The sequence below is a fragment of the Furipterus horrens genome, unplaced genomic scaffold (assembly GCF_987537825.1).
Source record: "Furipterus horrens unplaced genomic scaffold, mFurHor1.1.pri manual_scaffold_10, whole genome shotgun sequence".
In the NCBI taxonomy this organism is placed as follows: Eukaryota; Metazoa; Chordata; class Mammalia; order Chiroptera; family Furipteridae; genus Furipterus; species Furipterus horrens.
The window spans coordinates 97,714,500-97,732,295 of NW_028327180.1; the positions used below are offsets into that span (position 1 = coordinate 97,714,500).

The following is a 17,796-nucleotide window of genomic DNA, read 5'->3' on the forward strand; positions in this document are numbered from 1 at the left end:
GCTCCCTCCAGGTAGACCCTCGAGAGTTCCACAACTACATGTCCCAGAAAACCCTGCGCTCGGGTTCTCTTTCCGCCACTTTCTCCCGACTTCCTGGCAGCCCGAGTCTACTCAGACAGGAAGGGAAACTCAGAAGCAACTCTTCACTTGTCAGAGATCCTGCGTGTGCGACCTACTTCCGCACATGCGCGGTCGCTGTCCGCAGTGCCCATTAGACGCCGAAGTAGCGACTCGGCTGGTCACTGAGTGTCTGGTGGTAGGGACCCATGTTGGAGACAGGTGGGTTCTAGGTGCTTTGGGAGGGGATGGTCTCGGGCCCCAGGTGTGGGAGCGGGCCGGCGAGCGAGAGAAGCTCGGGCAAGGGAGCAGGGCCCGTGCGGGGTATCCCTCTCCGGCGTCCCAGGGAGGGGTTTGGAGATGGAGGTGAAGAGGTTTATGGAAGCGAGCTGCGGTGCTGTCTCCGCACCACGAAGCGGAAGGAGCTGCGAGATGAAGGGGAAGCTGCGTCTGTTGAGCCCCTCTTACTCATTTCTTCGTTCAGAAAGTGTAAACTGCCAGCCCTTGCCGGGCCCGGGGAATCGGCTCTGGACATCCCAGGAAAGGTCTCTGCTCTCGTGCAGCTCACGGTAGTGGGGGCGAGGGAGGGGAACGGGAAGCCAAAGAGGAGCAGGTGCTGAGAACGAACACGGCGGGAGGCTCCTCGTGACCGAGCTCTGCGTGACCTTGGTCAGGGCCGTCGGTGCTTTCTATCAAAGACCACCAGGGACACACTAACAGCTGAACGAGTCGGGTCTGTTACTGGTGGTTGGAGGAAAACACACGCCAGGAGGAACCGCGGGGCACCTCAGTAGGAGTCGGTAGGCGGCTGGGGAGCGGGTTTGAGGCAGCGGCGCTGCCCCTGGATTCCCTGGTGCCGGGAACCTGGTGATTCTATGCCAGCATCTCAGCAAATCTTACCTGGAAGGGAGGAGCACTAGACTGAGGGTAAAGCTATGGGGAAAGAAGTAGCAGCCCCTCATATTAGCGAGGATGGGGGACGTCTGGTCCTTCTTTGTGGTTTAAACAATGTTTATGGTTAGAATTAAGGCGTGGTCTTGTTTCTGTCTTGATTGATCACCGTGACAGAATGTCCTTGTCTGATGTTTATGTTCTGCGAAATTATATTCAGGAGGAGGATACAGGCGGAGCTCAGAGGGAGAGGCCAGGACCTAGGAAAGTAACAGCCTGGGTGTAACCTATCAGGTGCGAGCTTCCAAATGTCAGAGGCAGCTTCTCGCTTTCTCGCGTGATTGGTTTGGTTTGGTTTTTCCCCCATTCTCTGCACCTGTAAAATGAGGGAACCGGATGAGCTAGAAATCTTTCCTTTTCTAGGGCCCAAGTTATTAAGTAATCTGTAGGCATACAGGACCCCGTTGTCACTGCCTTGCAGTTAGCATTTGAAGTTTCCTAGTCCTGGTCTCGTGCCTTCCACCAAGGGAACTGAAAGAAAATCACTAAGAAAGTGCACAGGATCAGAAAGTGATTGCCACTCACTTGCCGCCTGAATTTCATCAGACTCCTTCCCCTCCCTGTGCGTTCGGGAAGTTCATTAGTAAAACAAATCATTAGAATAAGTGACCTGTTTCAGTTGCCTATTGTATCATAATAAAACACCCCCATGACTTAGTAGCTTAAAATGTTTCATTATTTTTTACAATTGTGCGGGTTGACTGGATTCAGCTGAGCCCACAGAGTGTAAGCTGAGATTACGCACAGCACCGCAGTCAGCTGGGAGCTCATCAAGACCGCCTCTAGGTCCTCCCTTCCCACGTGGCTTATCATCAGTCAAGCTTCTGCAGGATAACCGGCATCCAAGAGGACATGGCCCCAATGAACAAATGCTTATTAAGCCTTTGCCAGCGTCCCGTTGGCCAAGCAAGTCATATGGCCCAGCCCCAGAGTCAGTGCGGGAAAGGGTTATACAGGGCTGTGACTAGTCATCGGTCCTTGAGAGACACCAGTGTAACAGCCAAGCAAGACTTCGGAAGTCCCGGCACTTGCCCCAGGACCTAGCACACAGCATAAGGGTAGGAGTCACAAGCTGAATTGGATACTCCAATATGTGTTTATCACACCGTCTTTATGGTTTTTAACATTTGACAGGTTCACATGTTAAGATCTGAATTTCCTGCTTGTCTCAAAAAAATTAAACTTTGACTATATTGGATTTGTAGGGCAACAATATGCAGGGGTGAAGCAGCAACTACCATCTTTATACAAAGCATGTGCTCTCTCTTTTTTTTGAAATTATTTATTTAGAGAGAGGGGAAAGGAGAAAGAGGGAGAGAAAAACATCACTGTGTGGCTGCCTCTCGTGCACCCCCAACTGGGGACCTGACGTGCAACCTAGTCATGTGCCCTGACTGGGAATCGAACCAGCGACACTTGGCTCGCAGGCTGACGCTCAATCCACTGAGCCACAGCAGCCAGCGCTCAGCATGTGCTCTCTTGATTTCCACTGTCACCATCCCTCCCTGTTGTCTCCTGTCCGCGTGCTTCGCTCATTTCAGTTGTGTGCCGAACCCATGTAGATGTCTGAGTTTGCAGCCCTTGGCGTTGGAGCTGGAGTGAAAACAACTCTGCTTCTTTCCATTTGTTACAGCCACACCCCTCCCTTAGAGGAAAAAGTACTGTTACCGGGTCAAATTCCAGGAGCTCAGTGTGATATTCACTGAGTCACACGTGTGACAGAAGTCCTACCCAAGCTATATGAGAAGCAGACTGAGCCAAGGCTTGTCACTTTGCTCTGTCCTCAAACAAGACCTCAGGTATGCACTTCTTTTTATTGCTTCGGGCTTAATGCCAGCTGGTGACTAGAGTTGGTCATAAAGGCAGAGGACCTTGAGGCATACTTTCCCCTCACTTTTCCAAATACCTCTGAACTGGGGTTTACAAGACACAATTAGAACAAAGTGGTATAAGTCTACAATCCCTTAACCAAAACTGTGAGGTCCAAATAGGTTTCAGAATTGTTTAAATTCATTGGTTGGTTCTATTTTTTAAATTTTATTTGTTGTTGATTAACTTTAAAGAAGAAAGAGAAAGACATCAATTTGTTGTTCTACTTTATTGATGCATTCATTGGTTGAGTCTTGAATGTGCCCTGACCTGGGATCAAACCTACAACCTTGGTGTATCAGGATGACGCTCTAACCACATGAGCCACTCAGCCAGGGTTCTACCCTACTTTGCTCATCTTTTAATGCTGGAGTGGGACCCTGTAAGTGTTTCTCCTCTGCCAGCTGGCACAGTGGTTAACTTCGTCAACACAGCAGCCTAGAAGGGCAGAGCTGAATGGAGGGGCTTCTCCTGGCCCAAGTGTGCATGCTTTCCTTCTTGCCTCTGTGGCACACGGCAGCCGTGGTTTGCGGAACTGTAACCGGCACACGCACACGTGGGGGCCGGGGTATCCAGAGGGTGGCCTCCCAGTGAGTTCAGTGGCACCTCAGCAGGCAGTTTCCTGCTTGCCGGCCCCAACCAGTGGCACGTTAAAATGACGTATTTTCACCTGCGATGATGAGATTTCTGAATTCAAATGCATTAGAGAGGATAGTGCCGTGAACTTTTTACCGAACTCACTTCCAGCTAACGTCACAGAGTGCAAGCCTTCTGAGGGAGGATCTTGTGACACCATAAGAAAGTGTTGGTAACAAGTACTGAAGAGAGCGGTTCCCTATTTTAGCCACATGACAAGGCATCCTGCCTCATCTGTTTATCTATAGAATCCAGAAGCATGAACTGTACAAGTTGTCGCAAAAAGATGTAGCCACACTTTAATAGCTGGGAACTTGCTGAATTTCTTTTTGTCTTAGACTTAACCGTTGAGAAATAATGGCTGAAACTAGATTAAGCTTTGAACAACGGAAGTTTATTTTGAAGTGCTGTGGAAATACGAAAACGCGGTAGAAGTGCAAAGACAATCTAGGGGACAATTCCAAATTGGTCCACCTACTAGACTTACTATCAGACGAATTAGAGATAAGTTTGAGACCGATGGAACTGTTCAGTGTCCATAAACCACATCCCGGAAAACCAAGAACATCGATGAATGCTGCCATGGAAGAAAGGGTGTTGGAAACGTATCATCAAAGTTCAAGAACATGTGTTCGGCAAGCTTCTCCATCGCATTCTGAAGCGCTTCTGGTAGAAAAGCTTCACACCAAGATTAGTCCACGCTCTTCATGAAAACGATCCAGGTAGGATGGAGTTTTGTGAGCGGTACTTAGCGAAACGTGGAGAGCAGTGGTTTCCAGGACGATTAGTTTGGAGCCATGAGGCCACATTCAAATGAAATGGTACAATTAACGGGCACAGCTGTACTTACTGGGCATCTGGAAGTCCGCACAGGATGGAGGAACATTCATGTGGATTTACCAGGACTGACGGTGTGGCGCAGCTTACCTGCACGTGGGTTCACTGGCCCTTTCTATCTGGCGGGTAGTGTAACTGGGGCCACTTACTTGAATTTACTGCAGGAATCAGCCATGCCACGTATTCACAAAGGTTTTCATGACAAGGACTTTTATTTCCAGCAAGGTGGAGCGCCTCCACATTACCATCGCGATGTAAGGGCCCATTTCAATGAGGACCTGCCCAACAGTTGGGTCGGGCAGACGGGTCCTGTAGATCACCCGGTGCCTTCACCAGACCTCACACCACTACACTTTTTCCTTTGGGGATTTCTCGAGAATGACGTTTATGCTAAAAAACCTGAAACCATTGATGAATTACGAGTAGCCATTGAAGGAGAATGTGCCCAGATACCAAATGAAATGATTCTTGATATTTATGATTCCGTGGCTTCGCGTTGCCAGCAATGTCTAGACCAGAATGGACATCAGTTTGAAAATAGGTGCTAAAAAGTACATTTATATAGTTTATTGTGAACATTGAAAGGGAACTGTATGCTAATAGACTTTATAATCATTAAAATTGCGGATACTTTTTTTTTTTTTTTTGCAACACCCTGTATATCTGCACATTTATTTGGACTTAAAAACAAAGCCACGCTTTCTGACCATCTAATTTGAGTGACTAGTTTGATAGGGTTGGCATTGCCAATAATGGGTTGTTAGATGAATTAAATCTTTAGTTCCACGATTTTGGGGAAAACATATTTAAGCACATAAGTAAAAACATTCATTAATTCATTTACTGGCAAATGCCCTCCGCCCTTTTCTAACTTACCAGGTTAAATAAAATACCTTCAAGTGAGAGAGTAAAACTGCGCTAGAACAGGATCCACTACGCCACAGGAGCAGACTATCCCCGTGTCTTAGACAAGCAGAAACAGTAAGAGCAAATGAAGGAATATTTTTACTAGGAGCTGATGTTATATAAATGGCAAATCTAGTTGCGCGATCTCTGTAAGGCTGCTGTCTTCAGAGGCGATAGTGGATCCTAAAGCCCACGGGGCAGGCAGTCCAGAAGGGAAGCTGGGTAGCAGGTGGGGGAGAGCAGGCACAGCTGCACTGGGGTCCATGAGGACCACGGAAACCTGGCTCAGTTCTTACTGCCCATGACCTTGGTGCTATGGATGTCCTGCAGAGGCCGCAGCCCTGTGTCACGGGGCTGAACACCACGCCTGGCCCAGGAATTGGAGGAGGAAGCTGGGGGAGGCTCTGTGGGAACGCGGAACACTGCAGACCCGGCCGCTGCTCACACCGCGGAGGTGAGCAAGCTGACCAACAGCGATGTCTTTGGGCTACAAGGTAACCCTGATGTCACTTCCACCCCTCCAGTCCCCACCCAGGGATCTGTCTGTGGCCCACGCTAACAAAGGACAGAAGAAGAGGTCAGGGAAATGTAGTTCAGCTGAGGCAAGCTGACACACGACTTCGTTCTCACACCTTAATATACGTATCTGGTTTCATGGAGTCCCCACGTGGCCAGCGAGCCCTCCATCTGGGATTCATGGTCTGCAGTACTGCTGGGCCAGAGGGGGCTCCCCAGCTATTAATGGCCTATCTCAGAGCACCATTCCTGCTCCCACGCTTCACTGGTCAGTGCTCAGTCCGCAGTCCTAAGAGGCTGGAGTGGATGCTCAAGGGTGTGCTCGTCCTCATGCCTAGAAAGGGGAATCAAGTAGGTAAAATTCACGGGACAAATGGGTTAGCTCTGCTGCACAGGTATAACTAATATTCATTTAGGAAATCGTGGTGCCCTGGCTGGTGTGGCTCAGTGGATAGAGCACCGGCCTAGGAACCAAAGGGTCGCCAGACTCCCGGTCAGGGCACATGCCCGGGTTGCGAGCCAGGTCCCCAGTTGGGGGCGCACGAGAGGCAACCACACATCGATGTGTCTCTCCCTCCCTCCCTCCCTTCCCCTCTCTCTAAAAATAAATAAAATCTTTAAAAAAAAAGGTCATGGTAAAGAGCTTTATGTATGCTCCCAGAAGTTGAGAAAGTGATTTTCTCCAGTGACTCTATAAAATATCGTTTTACTAGTCAGGTGGTTCCCAACTTTGCTCTCAACAAAACTGACTGGCTTGAGTTCCCGTTTCCTCATCTATAAAATGGGAATGACGCTCTTCGTCATGGGCTGTTGCAAGGATTCGATAAGTTAATATGTGAAATCTCTTAGTCGTCAAGTGTCTGTTAAATGAGAATCGTATTCAGTGTCTGTGGAGAGCAAACACGCACGCGCACACCAGAGCCAGGCGTGACTTCTTTCAGAACGGACGCCTCTGAGCCAGACCCGCTGTGTGACCGGGGGCGCACTCCGCGGCTCAGCAAACCCTCTCGGGTCTGGGAAAGGCGGGGAGCGCGCGCTGCTGCCCCACCCCCGTCCGAGGCAACAACGCCAACAGCACACGGTTTCTCCCCGGTTACTTTATTAGAAGCATATTTACATTCTTGCAGTTAACGTTGCAAAGAACATTTTACAAAAGTCTTGTATAAAGTCTGGAATCTACATAAAAATAACTAATCTCCTTCATAAAGGGAAAATATAAGTTAGTCATATTTACTCGGCAATACACTGACTGAAAACGGGGAACAGTTTCGCCTGCCCCTTCCGGAGGACACCTTAGCACGGGGCGCACGGACACTGCGTGGGCCTCAGCAGTGAGGCCGGGAGACCCAAAGAGACCCCACCCAGAAAGAACGGGGGGCCTTTTGGGGCTCCGGCGGCACTGAGCAGGGACGCGGCCGCTCCTGGGACAAGATGCCGATGTGAATGACAAGCCACCCGAGGGAATCACCAAAGCCCCGCCTGAGCCATGAGACCGGCACGTCACCTGCTGCTCATCCTCGCACCCCAGGCTGCAAAAGGCAGTGCTCGGGGGACAAAGCGCTCGCCCGCGCGGCCCACCCCTGCGGAACTGGGCTGCGCTCTGTAGTGACACTGCTGCTGGCCCCTGTCTACCTGAGAGAATCAAAAGGGACAGTCGGGTCACACCTTGTTTGTTCATGCCTGACCAGTGTCCCCTCTGGGTCAAATACTGAAGCAGGCAAGGTGAATGCTCAAAACCTAAGAGGCACCTCCTCCCCACGGCCCCCTGGGCTGCTTTGGTGCATCTGTAGGACTCGGGAACCCCAAGCCCCTTCTCCTTTTCAATAGCTACCCTCTCTCTGCAGGACCCAGGGGAGGAGGATTACAGCCAGTACCAAGAAGATTGCCAGGGAACTGCTTTAGAAAAGACAAAACTGCTACCCATAAGGAGTGCAGGAGCAAGTCCTCCCCGGGTGTGGCAGCCACTCGGTCACCAGACCCCATGTGCCCATCGGGCTCCTCAAACTCAGCTTCCGTTTTCTCTAGTTTCTTTAAAGCAGGTATCTTCCTGAAGAAGCCATTTATTTATACTTGTTTCAAGTTAGAAATCAAGGTGAAAAAAGTTTTCTTTGTAAATGAGCCAAATGCCATTTTGAGCATTTACTTTCATTGGGTTCCTGACACTCTGCAGCCTTCAGCATAGGAAGCTGGGAGGCCCACTGAGTGAGCCGAAGCCCCGGGACTCTGAGCTACAGAAGCTTTGCTTCTGCCGTGTTCCGGGGGGGCAGGGAGCACCATGTTTCTCCCTGATGCTTTTGCTTCCTGAACAAAAGTCCCAGGGACTGCCAGCCTGTCTGACGCATTAGGCTGGACTGCTGGAGGAGGAGGGCGCGGGGCCCAGGGAGACCGCCTTCCCGCATCCCCTGGGCAAGCGCGAGATGGAAGCAGACTGGGTAGTGGGAGTGTTGTGTGCTGAGCTCATCCCTGAACACAGGGTACCGCCTGGGGGCCAAAAGGGATCACAGGCCGCTCGCCCTATGACATCTTGTGCCTCCGGGGTCGGCACCCGGCACGCCGCACACCAGTGGCTCCACCCAACATGCTCAGTGGCTCAGGAAGCAGGTGTTCCAACCCACCTGGCCCAGAGGCCTGAGGTGGAGGCAGGCCTGGGTTAGCAGGGACCCAAGCCCTGGGCCTGTGTCAGTGCAGGAGGGGCGGGGTGCCCAAGAGAGTACCTGAGACCCGCAGAATGAATGGTTCTGGCTCTCCCCCACTGTAGGCACGGCCTCCAAGGAAAGCAGCTTAGGGGAATTGGAGAGATGAGGGCACCCCCGAGCAGCTGGCTGTTAGGGGCCATGATCCTTCTCTGACACCAGGGAATGGCTGAAAAGCCACCAAGAATTACAATATTTGGATGAACCCACGGTGATTTCAGCGGCAGCGCTTCGCGCCCACAGACAGCAAAACCGGCGTTGTGGCAACGAGGAGGGGCCTGGAGGCCACAGAACACTCTTTCCTCTTAGACCCTGCCCCCCACCCACGCCCCAAATCACTGACAGCTTGAAGGGACCTGGGGTTCACAGAACATATTGAGATTAGGCGACACATAACAAAACCTCACCCCCCACGAGTGAGCGAGAAGTCAGGCACGCTGGGGTCGCGCAGGCAAGGGGCCGGATCGAGCTGGCATGGAAGTAAGAGGGGAGGGCGTCCTGAGTTACTTGTTCACAGAGAATGGGAGGGCCCCGGAGGCCGCCAACCTGCCAGCCACAGCCCCAAGTGGCCGTTAGGGGGCATCCGCAGAGCTGTAGGGGAAGAACTTGGTGGCCTTGTTCGGGGTGGTGGCGTTCGGGGACTCAGCCTCCTCGTTCAGTTTGAAGAACATCTCCTGCTCCCGCTTCTTCTGGTTCAGATCTTCTTCCAGCGCCTAGGACAGAGGAGACCAGATGGAGCTCAGATTCCATAGGACATGGGACTCCCAACCTCAGGACACCACCACCACTGCCAGGTGGCCTTCTCTGAAAATGTCCCTCCCAGGCCTTAGCGCTCGGGTAACTTGGCCTTCCCTCTCTCCTTTCCCAGGGTCCATATTGCAGAAGGTAAGTGCCACCTCGTCCTCCTCCTGCCACAGCCGTACAGGAGTTTCCTGGGAGCCAAGGGCTACAGTTTGGGGAAATGCCGATCTACACGGGGTGGGGGGTGGGGGGCAAGTCTGCTGGCAGGAAAAGTCAAACAAGTGGAGGAAACCCCACGGTAGAAAATGGAGAGATTTAATAGCGCGGCAGCAGAAATGTCCGAGTTATACTGCGTTCTTACCCAGGACCCAGTCCCACAGAAGTCACCCAGGGAGGTTTGTTCAAAATACATGCGCTGCCACGTCACCCCGGGCTTCCGGTTCTGAAAACCGGCGGTAGGCAGGGGTTCTCTGTGTGGTAAGAGCACATGAGGCAGTGCACGGGTCCCCTAGGGGACAGGCACTGCAGAGCTCCCTGGGGTACATGCAAGTTTATCTAGACAAGCTCAATCCTGGCAGGAAAATTCTACAGTAGGGCTGAATTCAACTTGATCATTACCAGCCGTGTGCCCTGCCTGTCACCTCTCCTCCCTGAGTCCCTTTCCTTGTGTGTGACGGGGCAGTGTCCCTCCCTGCCTGGCGGGGCTGTTGTGAGCGTGAATGGAAAGCTACGGACCGTAGTTACTGAGTAGTTCCTGCACATCAGGCACTGCATCTGTGCATCCCATCTCCGCTCCACCCTGCGAGGCAGATACCATTACCCTGTCTCACAGATGGGGAAACTGAGGCCCAGAGAGCTTGGGTCACTTGGCCAAGGCCACTCCGCTGGCTCGGGGCATAGCCAACATGCGAACCTAGGTCCAACGTAAGCGTTCACACTCTGAAACACTGGTCTGCCATCTGCAGAGTTGAGCGCACAGGGCTCTTCAGTTAACATGGCTTCATTATACAGAGCTATTTGATCATCGGCCAGAATTCCTTCTTTTTCCTGTAGAAGTATCTCGACCAGCCTCCTATTCTATCTCTTTTTTAAGACAATTCTTTGGATGCCCTGACATAGTCTCTACTTAACAAATAACTTAGTTTCCAGAATCTCCACTTAAGCTCTTGTTCCTTCAGTAAGGACTAAATTCTAGTGAGTTCTCTCTACCTCTAAAGAAAGATGGGGAAAGGACATTGAGTCTCAACACCAATTTTTCCTGTCACAGGGACATCCACGTGAGGGTAGGCAAGGTATCTGAAGTCACGCCTCCTCGTGGTGGGACGTGAGTGATTTGAAATGTCCGGTAATTCACAGACTGTTGGCTCCGGTTCTCTTTTGCTGGGCGCATTCGTATCGAGGTGCGTGTGACAAGCAGACATACACAAGACAGAAGTAGGACTGTCTGAGCTCCTGGAACCGACGGCCCAGGACCCAGTGCCGAGGTGACTAAAGAAGTGAGGGGGGTGGGGACTGCGCTGAGGGGAAGGGCGCATGCTCTGTCATACGGAGGGGACAGTTTTCCTTGGTTCCGTCTGGTAGCTGTCATGTAGTTTGATGGGTCCAGTGTTGCTAGATCTCCTGGGTTTTCAAAAGCAACTGGAAGTCCAGATTGCTCTGTAAAATTTAGTTGGTAACTTTCAAAAAGAAATTAAATTGCTACTTTTTTGGCCACCCCTAACATCTGGAAGCCAATTCCTGCCCACGGGCCATCAGTCTGGGACCTCCGCTACAGGAACTCCAACCTCATTCTCGGAACTGCCCCAGAGAGGCTCAGGCACTGGCCCAGGGCCTGAGGAACGGGAGGAATGGGAGCGCTAGGCCTGCAGCCTACGTCTCCTACTCCAGAGCCCATGCTCAGCAGCGCTACTGTCTCCTGCCGACCGCGGTTCCTCTGCGGAGCCCAAGGCAGGAGACGGCAGTCTTACCTCGTTCAAGGGCCACATCGTAACTATTTTTGGCTTTGAAGGCTGTAGGGCAGTGGTTCTCAACCTTCCCAATGCCGCGACTCTTTCATACAGCTCCTCATGTTGGGGGGACCCCCAACCATAACATTTTCGTTGCTACTTCATAACTAATTTTGCTACTGTTATGAATTGTAACGTAAATATCTGATATGCAGGATGCATTTTCATTGTTACAAACTGAACATAATTAAAGCATAGTGATTAATCACAAAAACAATACGTAATTATATATGTGTTTTCCAATGGTCTTAGGCGACCCCTGTGAAAGGGTCGTTCGACCTCCAAAGGGGTCGCGACGCACAGGCTGAGAAGCGCTGCTGTGAGGTCTCCATCACCACTTCACCGTGGCCGTAGTGCAGAATCAGCCACAGACAGTATGTAAATGAACGTGCGTGGCTGTGTTCCGATAAAACTTTTTGGCTCACCCAGGTGGCGGGCCAGATTTGGCCCAGGGGCAGCAGTTTCCGAACATCTGCTTCACGGGACTGCGCGTTATTCACGTTTTACAGCCCCAGAAAGCGAGGTTCAGGAGCAAGCCTCGCCTGGCCTGGGGCCACGGTCCGTGTCACCCATGCCCGCAGCAACACTTCACTGACACTACCAGATGTTCTGCACTCACCTGAAAAGAAACCTGAGCTTTTCTAAAAATATCCCACGAGGCACGATCGTCTCCCCTGCCCCCGCACACAGGCCGCAGCTCAAGGCTGCTGACTACAACGCAGGAGAGTTAAAGAACATTGACCCCAAATGAGAATCACCTCCGGATCAGTGTCCCAGCAGCAACCCAGGTCCCGAACGACAGCACAATCCTACAGGAAGTTCTGCAGAGGCAGCCCCCGCGGCAAATCTCAGTGCCAGCTCCCCAGACACACTCCTGCGGTGTCTCCCCTAAGCCCAGGGACCCCCATGGAGCCACCTGGGCTGTGAGGCCATTGCTGGAGGCAACATCATCATTCATTTTTGAATTCTCTCCGGATGTGCCAAGGGGATGAGGAACCCCCAGGTCAGAGACCAGGTTCACGTTTATTTCCTATGCCAGAGGCAGCCAGTGTCGGCAGGAGCGTTACTGGTGTGAACATCGAGCATCAACCGTCCCAGCAGGCCGCAGTCACAGAAACTGATGAGCACGGGCCGCTAACAGGAAGTTCTGGGACCCTGGCCAGCTCCCAGGCAGGAAGCTCCGTTAGCACAGGGAGGGAACTTCAATTCAAGGACTTCCAAGGCCACGTGCAGAGCTGAGGTGGGCAGCTGCCTCCTGTCCAGACCACAGTCACAGCAGGCCGAGCCAATGGACGGTGGCAGAGTCAACCTCAGGGCTACAGGCCTCGTCACCAAGGGTCAGCAGGGCAGCGCTCTCCTCCGAGAGGTTAGGAGACTGTAAAGCCACGAGGACGTCCCTGGCCTGACCACTCCTTGCCAGGTACTGTGGGCTGGTGACTCTTCGCATAACAATGTACAGTATTCATGTCTCCACTTGACAAGTGACCACTCTGAGACCCTGGGATGGTTCATTTGTCAACCCGACGAGGCCACAGTCACACACCAGTCTAAGTGTCATTGTGAAAAATCTGTTTAGATGTGATTTACATTCAACTCCCTGGACTTCCAGGAAAGCAGATTACCCTCCAGAGTGTGGGTGGGCCTCATCTAGTCAGTCAGGGGCCCCGAAGGAGAAGAATTCTGTCCCCAGGCTACTCTAGGGACTCAAGGCTGCAACAGCCACTCTTGCCTGAGCTGATGCGACCCGCCCCGCAGACTCCACACTTACCGGCCCCTCCGCCTGTGTGAGCCAGCTCCTTAAAATAAACCCACCCATGCGTGTCCCCCTCCAAGGCGGACACCGGCAGCACACGCAGACCCCCTCCCTGAGCCCACCAGCCCAGGCGTGGTTACCTTTTTGCGTGGCCGCAGCTTGTCCCGCCATTCCTTCAGGCTCTGGTTGTGGCTCTCATCCAGGGCCTTCAGCTTCTGGGTTTCATGCTCTACCAGGAGGTGACACTTCTCATTCTGGAACAAACCCAGGCAGAGCAGGTAAGACACTCAGACAGCGGAGACACAGCGGGCTGAGACGCGCTTCGTGGGCACAGCATCGTTCCCTCATTGTTTCTCCTTAGTTATAAACCCCATTTATAGAGAACGCCGTGCAAGTAAATACCTAATGCAACCGCGAGGTGCCTGGGGGAATATTCCAGAATCCTCAGGTTACTATTTCTTACTGTGTCGCAGGATCTACAGTAACTCTGCAACTTTCTGCTTTGCGCATCGTTTCCGTTTTCAACACAAACATGTCCTTTTAACAAAACGGACTAACCATAAACACATATAAAATGTGCCCTCTCCCACCACACGGGGGCAACCACTATGAAAATGCGGCTGTATTTCCTGCCAGGCTCTGTCCTGTGTATTGTTTAGCTCACCCTATATACACAGTTCTGAAACCTGCGTCCCTCCCTATAAAAAAAGACAGTTCTCATCATCATCATTTTCAGTGCCTGCAGAGTCTCCCACGGAATGGAGTCAGCAAACGGCCTTACACACACCCCTATTTTTGGCCACTTAGGTTGCTCTTAATTTTCACTCTTGAGCGTTGTGTTTCTATGGCCTGATGGTGTCTCCCCAAAATGCGTAATGTTGGAGCACTGATCGTCGATGGGATTGTACGGGACGTGGGGCCCCTGGGAGAGGAGCAGGTTTAGATGAGGTCATGGGGACGGGGCCCTCCTAGGAAGAGACACCAGAGGGCTTGCTCGTTCTCTGTCTGTCTGCTGTGAGGACACGGAGGGAAGCTGGCCATCGGCGCGCCCGCGAGGGAGGCTCCTTCACCGGACTCCGGCCGTGCTGGCAAGCTGGCCCTGGGCTTCCAGGCCCCAGAACGGTGAGAAGATGAAGCTTCTGTGGTTTACCCCCCCCCCCCCCGGGCCAACTGAGGTCCTTGGTGTGTGTAAGGTTACACTTACACAAATTACATGGCTTCTGCCCTGCCCATCGTTCTAACAGGATCAATTTTTGCAGCAAGGGGTGAGGGCCGTGGGCTTGGCTGGGGCTCTCCCGGCCTCACTGTTTGCGCCCTGAGGTGCGCTGTCTGCCTCCCCAAACCTCCCTGTAGTCCCTCACAGGCAGAGGCGACAGTCCTTGGTGACTCCTCACAGGCAATGACGCCTGTGGTTCATACGGAGCTTGTACGGCAGAGGGGGTACCAACCCCGTTAGGCTGGAGGAGTGCAGCCCCTTGGGGGGTTACTTTTAAATTTTTTAAATTTCTTTTCAGTTACAGTTGACATACATTGTATTAGTTTCAGATGCATGCTGTAGTCATCAGGCATTTATATAACTTACAAAGCGATCACTCCGCAGGTCCTGCGCCCTCTCAGCACCATATATAGTAGTTAGACTATTAATGACTATTTTCTATGCTGTACTTTTTTTTTCATTTTTTTATTTGTTGTTCTATTACAGTTGTCCCGGTTTTCCCTCCTATGCTATACTGTAAATCACCGTGACTCTCTAACTGCCCGTTCGTACTTCCTACCCCGTCACCTTTTCACCCGTCCCACCCACCATCTTGCAGCCATCAGCGCTCTGTGTTATGAGTTTGCTTCTGTTTGTTTTTTTTTTAGATTCTACATGTAAGTGAAATCATATGGTGCTGTCTTAGTTCGCTTAGCATAACCCCCTGGAGGTATCCATCCTTTTTGATGGCTATGTAATGTTCCATTGCACATGTACCACATCATCTTTGGTCAAGCGTCTCTTGATGGGCACTCAGGTTGTTTCTCTCCTTGACTATTGTAAATAATGCTCCCGTGAACACGGGGGCATAAATCTTTTCGAATTGGTGCGGTTGCTCATCATATGGCAGTTCTAGTCTTAACTTTTTGAGGAACCCTGATACTGTCTTCCACAGTGGTCGTGTTCCCACCAACAGGGCACAAGTATTCCCTCTTCTCCGCATCCTCGCCAAGATTTATTGTCTGTTGATGTATTGATGATGGCCATTCTGAGAGGTGTGAGGTGATATCTCTCTGCGGTTTTGACTTGCAGTCCCTGATGATTAGTGAGTTGGACATCTTTTTGTATGTCCGTTGGCCATCTGTACGTCCTCTTTTGAAAAATATGTCCACCGAGGTCCCCTGCTCATTTTTTAAGTGGATTGCTTCGTTTTGTGTGTACAGCCCCTCTGCCACGCTCGGATGCTTCCTTGCTGGCTTTCACAGCCAGGTATTACGAGGCCGACTCTTCCCAGCACTGGCGCCCTGGGCTGGGGAGTCTGTCACAGGGCTGGGACCCCTCACTCCTCAGGGGGGACCTCAGCAGCCGAGGGATCCTTCCCGGTTCTTAATTGCCAAACTGTGAGTGTGGGAGCTGCCTGCTCCATGCCTCCACTCATCCTGCCAGTCTCCATGCGGTTTCTTTATGTCCTTGGTTTCAGGATGTCTGTTCAGCTAACCCTCGGGTGATTTGCAGTCCTAGTTGTTCTATAATTTGATGTGGTCACGGGAGGAGGTGAACGCAACATTGACCTACTCCACCATCTTGACCAGGAAGTCCCACAGGTCGGGGGGGGTATTATTGGGTTTCAGGCTCAAGGGTCCTGGGAGCTTAGAAACTGGTTCAGTTAGGAATCATCCTCACAGCAGCACTGAGCACCTGTGACCTACTAGGACCTGGGCTCCCAGCTTTCTGTGTGGGTTTTCCCAGTTGATCCTCGGGTAGGGATGGGAAAACTGATGCAGGTGAATGGCCCAGCCAAAATTCACGCAGCGACAAAGCCCCGACTTGGCAGGCCTCAGTGCCTGTAATGTTTGCTCAGTGCCTCCCTGGCTCTCTAGAAATCGCCAAATGGATCCAGTCGCCTGAGCAATCTCCTGAGGTCACGGAGTTGAGTCGGCCCATCCCTCACTAAGACAAAGCCTTGCTCCACCGCAAGGGGATGCCCAGCACCAGCTCCTGGGGAAGGGCAAACCCAGGAGCCAGGAAACGAGAGGTGGGGGATCTCCCGAGGGAAAGGGGCCACCGAGGGCCTTGGCAACACCCAGACACCTTTATTGGCTGCAGGTGTTTTGTGGACGGCCTCAGGTTGAGGCAGTGAGTGCCCCTCTCCTCCTGTTTGCTGGGAGTGTTTATCATGAACAATGGCGGCTGTTGTCAGATGCTTTTCCTGCTTCCGATCATGTGAGTTTGCCTTTTTAGCCTGAGGATGGCATGGGTGACATTCACTGATTTTCCGGTGTTGAACCAGCCTGGGATAACGGCCAGTGGTCACGGTGTATACCTCTCATACATGGTGGGACTCAATGTGCTGATACTTTGTTGAGGATTTGTGCATCCGTGTTCATGAGAGATACTGGTCTGTAGCTTTCCTTTCCTGTGTGTGGTTTTGGTGTTGGGGTCATTGGGACACCTTTTCCCAAAACGCAGTGAGGACCGAGAAGTCTAGCAGCAAGCCCACTGTGGGGCCCCGGGCAAGACCCTCGGCTCACCTGCAAAGCCTTGTTCGAGGCCTGCACAGCAGGACTTATCACCTCCACCCCACGCCCACTTCATGCGTGTGGGATCTGTGGCTTGGGAGAGTGAAGTGACTTGGCCAACGTGACATGGCACAGCAGGCCTGTCACACGAGAAGCCTTCCCTGTGGGCACAGTCTGTGCCCCGGAACTGACTGCCGTGGGGTAAACTGAGGCAACAGGGGCGGCGGAAGGCCGGTACCTGCAGCTGCTGCAGCTCCTTCATGTTGCTCTCGCACTGCGCCAGCATGTCCCGCATCTGGTTCTCGTGTTTCTGCTGCTGGTGCAGCCGCTCCGACTTCTGCCTCTTCTCCTCCTGCTGGGAAAACTGCAACAGAGAGGGTGGGCGCCTCAGGGCCCTCGGCCGGGCTGGGGCGTTCAGGCTGTGCCGCCCCCACGCTAAGTCCTCCCCCTGAGCTGAGGCCAACAACACTGTGCTGTGACGTGCGCCTGGACGCGTGTGCACCACACGGGAATCACAGGAGCGGCACCCAGTCCCTGAGCCACACTGGTGACCTGCGAAGGGGGTCACGGTCAATGAGAGGATGGGATTTAGCAGCAAAGGAAGCTGCAGGATAGAAGCGCGGCAGTGGGAGGGGACGGAGCATGAGACAGTGGCCCCAACTTCCTCCGCCCACCAGAGAGGGGCCCCGGGGAGGCCGGGAGGCTTCCGGGCTGTGACTAGCACGCCTCCTTCCAAGACCCTCTGCTGCGGCTTGTATTTTATGTACCAGCCTGGGCCTGCGCCCACCCCAGCGCACCACGGACCCCACCTGCTTGATCTTCTCGCGCTGCTCGGCAGCGCTGCCCGCCCCGCTGATGTGCAGGCTCTTCTTGTACATGGCCATGCGCGTCTTGCCCTCGCTCCTCTGGATCTTGGGCAGCCGCGCCTTCTCCTGCTGCTGCCGCCCCTTCAGCTGCTCCACCATCCGCTGGTTGTAGCGCTGCATCTGCTCCCGCTCCTGGGGGGGGGGGGGGGGGACAGCCAGCCAGGGCTGAGGTCAGCTGCCCTCCGGGCATCAGGGCGTCGTCAGGGGCCCAAGACTGCCGCACTGAATCGGAAGCCCGGGACCCATGTGGC

The 17,796-nt window shown here is 52.8% G+C and overlaps 1 protein-coding gene and 1 long non-coding RNA gene across 2 annotated transcripts in view; one reads left to right on the forward strand and one right to left on the reverse strand.

Moving 5' to 3' along the window:
* Positions 1-159: 159 nt before the first annotated feature.
* Positions 160-3,057, forward strand: LOC150001004 (uncharacterized). The gene is made up of 3 exons (XR_016513341.1): positions 160-279; positions 1,720-2,066; positions 2,642-3,057. It is a non-coding gene; the product is annotated as an uncharacterized LOC150001004 (long non-coding RNA).
* Positions 3,058-8,777: 5,720 nt separating this feature from the next.
* The window catches only part of STK10 (serine/threonine kinase 10), an 82,910-nt gene continuing 73,891 nt past the window's right edge, over positions 8,778-17,796 (reverse strand). The window contains exons 16-19 of the mRNA XM_090288581.1: positions 17,489-17,677; positions 16,918-17,043; positions 13,106-13,219; positions 8,778-9,178 (exon numbers count right to left, since the gene is read on the reverse strand). Of these exons, the coding sequence (XP_090144707.1) occupies positions 9,038-9,178; positions 13,106-13,219; positions 16,918-17,043; positions 17,489-17,677 (570 nt within the window). The 3' untranslated portion in view covers positions 8,778-9,037. The remainder of the gene's footprint in view (positions 9,179-13,105; positions 13,220-16,917; positions 17,044-17,488; positions 17,678-17,796) is intronic.